The sequence below is a fragment of the Asparagus officinalis genome, chromosome 7, assembly GCF_001876935.1.
Source record: "Asparagus officinalis chromosome 7, Aspof.V1, whole genome shotgun sequence".
NCBI lineage: Eukaryota > Viridiplantae > Streptophyta > Magnoliopsida > Asparagales > Asparagaceae > Asparagus > Asparagus officinalis.
In genome coordinates, this window is record NC_033800.1 from 33,829,396 (window position 1) to 33,839,150 (window position 9,755).

At 52.2% G+C, this 9,755-nt stretch overlaps 1 protein-coding gene across 1 annotated transcript; it reads right to left on the minus strand.

Annotated features, from left to right (window-relative positions):
• Positions 5,607–9,241, minus strand: LOC109846940. The gene is made up of 2 exons (XM_020416179.1): positions 8,939–9,241; positions 5,607–6,272 (listed from the first exon to the last, which is right to left on the minus strand). The coding sequence occupies exons 1-2, from the start codon at positions 9,239–9,241 to the stop codon at positions 5,607–5,609; spliced, it is 969 nt and encodes a 322-aa protein (XP_020271768.1).

The following is a 9,755-nucleotide window of genomic DNA, read 5'->3' on the forward strand; positions in this document are numbered from 1 at the left end:
GGCGTGCGAACTCTTCTCGTAGACAAATTCCCTGTAGACCCATAGAGGTATTTTTTACCGTCTACAGCGCTGAGCATCGTGTCCCTGAAGTTAATCAAACACTTGGGGATACCATCGAAGCGCCTAGCCTCGACCACGACTACCATCTTCGGCTTTAACGCCACGGGCACTCGGCCGCTCGGCAAAATCCGCCTGAAGTGTCGAATAGGCGACATGAAGACGGAGGTGACGTGCTACGTTATCCATGCCGAACCCTCCTACAACATACTCCTGGGACGTCCGTGGATTCACGGCAACCGGATCGTACCGTCCACACTACACCAGTGCTTGAAGTACGTGGAACCAGGACCCCGACCAGCCACCGGTGGAAGAACTGGAGAGTGGCAATGAGGCGGACAGCGAGCCTGAATACGGTGACAGCTTAATTCTGAATGACTTTGAGTCAATTGTAATTGGCTACGAGAGTCACCATGTAACCAACGCTGTTCAGGCAGAAAAGCTTATCATGAATGAGAAATCCGACTTTGCTTATTTGTCGTCCTGCTCCTCGTCCGAGGATGACGCACCTAATAACTTATGGTCGACACTTTACAGTGAGTCTTCCTTACACTTGCCGGTATGTTCGTCATACGTCTCCAAAACGCGGCCGATCGAATCATCGCAAGCTGTGTTCGTCGTGCCAGCACGGAATAGGTATCGAAAAGACATCATCTTCGGTCGAATCGATCATCCCATACGCACGCTGTGGGACGAATCTGAGGACGAAGACCCAGCACCCAAGTTTTCGCAATACAGTCGGGTGGCGAAACGCATGATGAGCGACATGGGGTATGACCTCGCTCGCTTGGAGGGCCTGAATTATGGCCGAGGACGTAAGACGGTCATCAAACCTGCCTACGTCCCCAAAGGAAAGCCGTCAAGTTACTTCAACAGGACACGGAGAGGCTTAGGCTACTCCTCCTCCTCGTCGGAGCTATGCTTTTACGTCGACGAGGACTCCGATTATGCGTGTTCGGGGGACCAATCGTCGACGACCTCGGCTTGGGACTCGGACGTCAGCGTGAGGGATCTATTTGATGGCCTTACAGTCAACATGGCCACAGTAGACCCTGTCGAGATGGCGGAGGACGAACAACTTACACTCTACGATGAGACATGGGATCGCCATGTTAATGCCCAGTGGAACAGTCGCTTCGAACAGCGCGAACCACCAACCGAAGATGAAGTCCTCCAGGTGAACATGGGTACTGAGGCGAATCCCAAACCCATATTCATCAGCGGCAGTCTGCCCCCGTAGGAAAAAGAGGACCTCATTGCCCTCATACGGGAATACATCGATGTCTTCGCCTGGAACTACGAGGACATGCCTGGCTTGGATCCGCGGGTCGCCACGCATCATCTCAACATCAGCCCTGACGCCAAACCAATCAAACAACAGCAGAGGCGGTTTCGCCCCCAAATCATGGAGGCGATCGAATCTGAAGTAAAGAAGCTGATCGAATCCGGCTTCATCAGAGAGGAGCAACACCCCGACTGGGTGGCGAATATTGTTCCAGTCTTGAAGAAGAACGGCAAGATCCGCATCTGCATCGACTTTAGGAACCTCAACGCCGCGTGCCCTAAAGACGAATTCCCTCTGCCCATCACGGATGTCATCATTGACAATACGTGCGGATTCGAGAGGATGTCCTTCATGGACGGCTTCTCGGGGTACAACCAAATCAAAATGCACCCCGAGGATGAGAAGCACACTGCATTCAGAACTCACATGGGGGTGTACTGCTACACCGTCATGCCGTTCGGACTCAAGAACACTGGCGCAACCTACCAGCGTGCCATGAGCACGATCTTTCGAGATCATCTGCGAAAGACGGTCGAATGCTATGTAGACGACTTGGTCGTGAAGAGTCGCCGCAAAGAGGATCACCTCCAAGACTTGAAGGCTATGTTCGAACTCATGAGGACTCATCAGCTCAAGATGAACCCTACCAAGTCATTCTTGGGAATGTCTAGCGGTAAATTCCTCGGTTTCGTCGGGGGGAGCCATTCAAGAGCTCCAGCCACCCCGAAATCTTAAAGAACTAAGGGGACTTCAGGGACGACTGGCTTATATCCGAAGATTCATCTCGAATCTCTCGGGCAAGTGCCAACCCTTCTCTAAGCTCATGAAGAAAGGTACCTCCTTCGTTTGGGATGAGCCGTGCCAAAAGGCCTTTGAAGAGATCAAAGCTTATCTCTCAAATCCGCCTGTCCTTGCGGCGCCAGTCTCAGGGAGGCCATTCCTCATATACATACGGGCTATGGAACACTCTCTAGGTGCCCTCTTGGCTCAAAACGACGATGCAGGCCACGAACAAGGCATCTACTACCTGAGCAGAACCTTGCAGGGCACCGAACAACGGTACCCAATGGTCGAGAAGGAATGTTTAGCCTTGGTGTTCGCTATTCAAAAGATGCGACACTACTTGGTGGGCCAAACCATTCATGTCATCTCCCGGATGAATCCCATCCGGGTCTTCATGACACAACCTGCAGCGTTAAACTGGCGCCTGGCCAGGTGGGCGCTTCTGCTCTCCCAATACGACATCCACTTCATGCCGTAGAAATCAGTCAAGGGACAAGCCATCTGCGATCTCATGGCTAGTCACCCACTGGGGGTGAATACCGAACTATTTGAAGATCTGCCAGATGAACCTCCCGAAGCCAATGTGACTGTCTCACCAGAGGTATGGCAGATGTACTTTGATGGTGCGTCTCGCGCAGGTGCGAGCGGTTCTATCTCTGTAGGAGTGGGGGTGGTCCTCACCTCTCCACATGGCCATGTGTTACCCCGGGCCTTTTCCTTAACGGAACCATGCACCAACAACGTAGCCGAATACAACGCGCTGCTCATAGGGCTCGAGTTGGCCAAAGAATTAGGGATAAAGCATCTAGAGGCTTATGGCGATTCGCAACTCATCGTTAAACAAATGACTGGCGAATATGAAGTCAGGAATGAAGATCTCGTCCCACTCCACAAGGCGGCCGTCAGACTAGTGGAGTTATTCGAGAGTTTCCGCATTGAGCACGTGCTCTGTTCAAAGAACACCCACGCGGATGCCCTCGCATCCTTAGCAACCAATTTGGCCCAGCCTTTGGGAACGACCCAAAGGGTCACAGTCGCCAGCCGAAAACTTTTTCGACCCAGAGACGTCCCGGAGGCGAACGCCACTCATCAAGCCTCGGATCAGCCAGATCAGGGAGACTGGCGTCTCCCGATCATCGACTATGTCTTATACGGCATATTGCCTGAAGACGCGAAGGAACGAGAGTCTATCCGACGACGTGCCTCACGGTTCTACTACGATTCAACCACTAAAACGTTGTATCGCAGGTCATACGACGGCTTGCTACTTCGCTGTCTTTCAAAAGCGGAGGCGCAAGAAGCCGTACGCGAAGCACATGACGGCGTGTGCGGAGCTCATCAGCCCGGACCCAAACTCTTTGGGATCCTACGGAGGATGGGCTACTTCTGGCCTGGGATGGTTACTGACGCAGTCGCTTATGCAAAGCGATGTTACGAATGCCAAATCCACGCCAACTACATACACCAGCCTCCTGAGGATCTGCGTCCGACGAAGGCGTCTTGGCCCTTCGAGGCATGGGGGATGGACATAGTGGGGCCAATTTCTCCACCATCGGCGAAAGGCCATCGCTTCATCCTCGCGATCACCGATTACTTCTCTAAATGGGCCGAAGCCATCCCCTTAAGAGAAGTCAAGACTAGCGATGTGATCAAATTCATCAAGCATCATGTCATATACCGATATGGCGTCCCCCGGCGTATCATTCATGACAATGGAATGCAATTCGTTAGCCATGCCTTCACTAGGTTCTGCGACAAGTTCCGAATACAGAACCTCTCTTCCACGGCCTACAACCCTTTGGCGAATGGCTTGGCCGAGGCCTTCAACAAAACGATCATCAAGATCTTGACTAAGCTGACTTCCACTAGCAAGCGCGACTGGAATGAAAAGCTAGGTGAGAGCCTGTGGGCGTATCGCACGACAGTTCGCACACCGACTGGCACCACGCCCTACTCGTTGGTATACGGCTGTGAAGCTGTATTGCCATTAGAGATTCAGATTCCATCCCTCCGCGTCACCTTAGCAATAGGAATGACGGCCGAGGAAAATCACCAACTTCGACTCGCAGAGCTCGAAGCATTGGATGACAAGCGACTGGAAGCCCAGCAGCACATTGAGTTTTATCAAGCTCGGATGGCCAAGAGCTTCGACAAGAAAGTCAAGCGCCGAGCCTTCAAAGAGGGAGAGCTCGTGCTCTCCGTCCGTCGACCAATGATCCTCACTTCCAAGAAGAAGGGGAAATTCCAGTCCAAATGGGAAGGACCGTTCGTAATAGAGACAGTCTACTCGAACGGCGCCTATCGCCTCGTCAAACCGAATGGCGATAAGATCATGATGCCCATCAACGGCAAGTACCTGAAGAAGTACTACCCATAGTGCTCCTTCACAAACTCCCACGAGTGCAAGAGTCTAAACTGGCCCTCAACTCCCTCCAACTGGTACATGAGGCTAAACTGTTCCTACTTTACCCGTTCGGGCGAAAGCCTCTGACGGAATCCAATTCGCCTATCTTCTCCAATGAGATGGCGGATCCACTAAAGTCGTTCATATCACGACAAACACATTCAATTCGCCTATCTTCTCCAATAAGATGGCAGATCCACTAAAGTCGTTCCAATCACGACATTCCCTATCACGTTAACATTAAACCTCTGACGCGATCTACTTACCAATCATCTTCTAAAGGATGGTGGGTCCTCAAAGTCATTCCAATCACGACATTCCCTGTCACGTTAACATTAAACCTCTGACACGATCTACTTACCAATCCTCTTCTAAAGGATGGTAGGTCCCCATAGTCGCTCCAATCGCGACAAGACCTCATCAAGTTAATGATCACCTCTGATGATTGGCGCCGTTATTCTTACGAATAGCACGGCCTAAGTAATGGTCAACCATGCGACGTGCTATTACTTCTGTCAATAGTCACACTCCTACGTCCCTGAACTATTTGACCTATTTCAGATGTCCTAACATTGCTTTAGGATAACTGATGGGTAGAGTCTACCAGGCGATGACTCCTACCACAATCAATTGTCACATTCCCACATGAGACAACCTGTCTGTCGGTTTCCCAGACAACAACTCGCCGAAAGGCGAGTCGAAGTCGAGTTCTTCAGTTGGCCACAAAGACAAACGTCTGTTCTTTGCTGCAAACCAAGTGTTGCTCTCTCAATCCCATTGGAGCAACAACGCGGAAATCGGGATTGACCCGATCCCACGTTGTGAGCAACCGAAAGCAGAGCAAGAGCCTAAAACGACTAAGTCCAAAGCCAGATAGTCGAGGGCTCGCCAAATCCAACTCAGATACCAGACAACACAGACAACAAAAAAAAAGGAAAACTGTGCAAGCAAAAGTAAGGAAAGACATAACGAGCAAAAGAGGGCCATAACGGGCCAAAGTTTACACAAGTTTGCAGTTTAGTTGTGGTGCCGGAGGCACCGACTAAATTAACAAAAAAAAGGACTTAAACAGTAGCGTTACAAGAATTTCAACAAGCTAAAGGAGCCGATCTTAGCCTTGAGCTTCGCACGCTCCACCGCACGTTGGATCCTCGCCTCCTCCCTCCCCCTCTGTTGCCGCTTGGCCGAATCCGCCTTGCTGGCCTCTTCCTCTTGGCGAAGGAGTTGGAGCTCTTGGTCCACCGTCGCGGCAACCCCGCTGAGCCTCTTCGCCTCGAGCTCACGCTCCCGCAACTTCGCCTCGCCGCGAAGGGAGCCAGCATCCTCAAAGAAGGCCCTGTCCAGATAGGCGTCCATCCGGTCCAGCACCGTTCGTTGCTGCTTCAGCAGGCGTTTAAGCTCGGCCTCCTTTGCCTGGATCTGCTTCGCTCGCTCTTCGCGCTCGAGCAGAAAGCGCAGAGAGGGGGGCGGGGGCATGTCGGAGGAGTCCTCGTAGGCCAGTTCCTCGAGGCGGTACATCCACCCCTCCACACGCTCGAGCTCCCGCTCACATCGCCATGTGAGCGAGGCATCACCAGCGCGGCGAACCGCCTCCAAGCCCGCTTTCACGTGAGGAAGCGCATCGTAGTATCGCTCGTCGCCCACGCTAACCGAGAGGGCAATCGGAAGAGGAAGCCATAAGGAAGAGAAGTTTTGTTCGCGGAGATCTCTTTCTAGCAGATTTCTCTCGAAGTAGTAGGGACTCTGCTGGAGAGGGGCGAGTACGGAAATATATTCCAAGAAATCCAACGGCTGGGATTCATCACCCCAAGCGATCGAGCGGTCCGAATGCCCTGCGACGCTTCAAACTCGACGCCATTAAAGGCTACTCTCAAGACCCCAAACCGACAGATCGGATTAGGCACGAGAGGCGAAGCGACCGGTCGCTTCACCATAAATAAGCATTAATGCGCCTGCAGAGTCTTGGCTGGCAAGCACTTGGGCCCGCCGACCGACACGTGGCGTGAGTTTCGCCCGCAGTTGGATCTCCGACTGTTGGACAAACTCGCTGACTGCTCAAGTTTCGCCTACAGTTCAAACTCGCCGGGCGAATCAAGTCGGGTTTCCAACACAAGCCCATTATCATACGGGTTTAGCCCGTAGCATAAACTCGCCAGCCATTGAGTTCCGTTGCCTAGCGAAATTCGCCAGCAAATGAGCTTTGCCATCTACTTGAAATCGCCAACGGTTGAGCTCAGCTTCCAAGCGAAACTCGCCGCGATCAAGTCTCGCCTGGAAACAAACTCGTCAATCAATTGAGTTTCACCAGCAGTTCGAATTCGTCAGGAGACGAGCTTCACCATTTTAACGAACTCACCGTCGCCCTGGTTTCACCAATTGCATAAGCTCATCGGAGCAGAGTTTGGCTTCGAAAGTAGACCCGTCGTCGCACAAAGGACTTCGCCCCCAATACGAGATCGTCTGCGATGACAGAGCAAAATACTGGAAAGCGACGTATCCAAAGGGTATACGCACAATGAGCGGGTGCAAACCTCATTGAGACTTTAAGACAGTACATTTGAACAAAGTTATGGTTTTTGCAATTGCGAAAGTCATAATGTTACGTTCAAAGAAACAAAACATGCACCCAGTGTTTTAAGATAATACATTTGAACAAAGTTATGACTTCATAAACAAACAAGTCATAAACAAAATGTCTTAACACAAATCATAAAACAAAGGTCTCAGTCAAATATGCTAAAAGTGGAGATCTGTTCTTTGACTGCCTCCACCCGGCTCGCGTGGTCTTCCCGAGCTTTGTCCTCAGCAGCCTTCCGAATCCGGTCTTCGCGGCTCGACCTGGCGGCAGCATCCGCCTGACGCAAAGCTTGTAGGCGTCGAGTTTCCGCCTCAGCATTTTTACTGACCTTTATAACGTCAGACTGGAGCCCCTTCCACTTCACCTCCGCCTGTCCTAATTCGGCCCTCAGGCGAGCCATGGTGCGGTTGAGGTCAATAATTTGCTCCTCTAGCAAATGTTGTTGACCGACCCAGAAGTTGGTAACAGACTCCAGATCCGCTATTTCCTTAGAGCGGGTCTCCTGCTCCAGGGCGTCCTGACGCCTGACATAAGCCAGGCAAGACTCCATGTTGGTTTCTGGACCTTCCCGTAGCAAGGTCTCTAACTCTACCATGTGTGGCTCCAAGAGACGGAGTTCACGCACGCAACGGGTGGCAAGCTGATTTTCACCCGATCGCCGTAAATTAGCCACGCGATCATAGAAGGACTGCCTGAAGCTGTCGAAACTGCCCATGCCGAGTTCGACGAGGGAAATCGCCTGTCTCACAACGCTCTCGAACTCTTCGATACGAGCCTGCCAGGACAAGGACTCGGAGGGAACAGGCCTTTGGCCCGGAGCGAGCGCCGTGATGGGCGGAACTTCGAGGCAAGGTTCGGCTCCCGGCTGGGGAGCAGGGTCTGGAGCGGCAGAGTTCTCAGAACCTTCGGATTCGTCATCCGAAATCAAGATGGGCTCAGCCTCATGCTTCTCTGCAGCCGGCGAGAGGAGTCAAGGGAGGAATACCTACTAAGCTCACGCGAAAGTCGAAGCAGGAAGATACCTTCAGCCGTAGCGGCCTCAGCAGCGCCTGAAGAAGACGGCTCCTTCCTTTTCTTGGAAACGACCCTCTTCACCTTCGGTGCCATCAGGAGAAGGAAGAAGGGGAAAATTCAGGTTTATGAGGGAAGATGATGAAGAGGCTGTAGATCCTCTTAATAGAGGGTAGGGGCGTTAAATACCCTACGAGTCCTAGACGGTTACTCAATATTCGATTAGACCGTTCGGGGCTAAAGCAGTTGGAGAGTAAAGACGAACAAGATCTGACGGTTCACGACCACGATCTGCAACAACGGCCCGAATCGGGCGCGAGGGACGAAGAGGCCCACTACCTCGCATTTAATGCAAAACGGCTAACCCACGTCTCCTTAACCGGCGTACACGTGGGTTAACACGTGGCCCACCGAAAGCGGAACCCGGTCAGAGCTAGGTTCGCCATTAGCTCCTGCAAATCCGCCTGCGAACAAAATTCGCCCGCAGATGAGGTAAACCTGCAGCAGAAACTCACCGGCAAGAATTCCTCTACAATTGAAGTTCTCTTACGGCTAAATTCTGACCAATGCATGATTATGAAAATGGAGCACATCCACAAATGACAATAGGCCAAAAAAAAAACAAAAGGGATAATTTCATTCACAAAAAAAAAAAAGAGAGTCCCATTACAAACGGAAAATTAAAGGCGAATCACAGGGATTTCAATCTCAGTTCCGCCTCACGAATTTCTTCAGCATGGCGAAGCTCAAGCCTCCTTAGGACCTCTCGACGAATATCTTCCTCTGTGCATGAGATCAAATCCTGAATAGCCTCCCTGACATCCTTGAGAGCTCGATCCTTCTCTGCAACAGAGCCAGTGGTCAATCGCCGGCGAGACTTAACGCTCTCCAACTCTTTTGCCACGTGATCACGAGCCTTCTCTTGAACGGCCAGGGCAGCCTGTGCTTCGGCTACAACCTGTTTCAGCCTCTCTACTTCGAAGGAGAGTCGGGAGAACTGGCTATCGACCGTTTCTTCCTCGCGGGCCACTTGTGCATCCTCGGCTCTGACCTGCTCCGACTCTGCTGACAGTTTTAACTCTAGCGTCATGTTCTCGTTCAGGCGGCGATCACGATCCGCCATAGCTACTCGAACTTCGCGGGAGGTGAGATCAACAAGAGCAGAGCTTTCCGCACGAAGAGCGAGCAGCTGCCGAACAGCCCTCTCTACTTCGTTCAGACGCTAAAAATAGGGCCTCGCCGCGGTAGCGCCGAGCCTCTTACGCAAGAAGGACGCATCGTGTTCAAGAACTTCCTTGAATTCTTCGAAGGGGCAATTCTCCTCCAAGACTAGCCGGGTGCAGTGGGCCAAAGTATCTTCGAAATTGGCCAGAGCTCGCTCCACCTGCGTCTTTCGCCAGCGTTCCAAGGGAGAGAGGGCGGCCTCCTCCGCCGAGGATGAAATCACGGTCGAGGTACCTACAGCCATAACCGTAGGGGTGGCAATGGGCACCACCGAAGCCGGTGTGACCAATGACGCCCTCGGTGCAGTAGTCACAACGTCAACGGCCATCGCTGATGAAGAAATGGTCACCTGTAGAGTAGGAGCCTCCCGTTGAAGCGGAGACTCTCGTGCCGATGAACGATCCCCTGCCGAC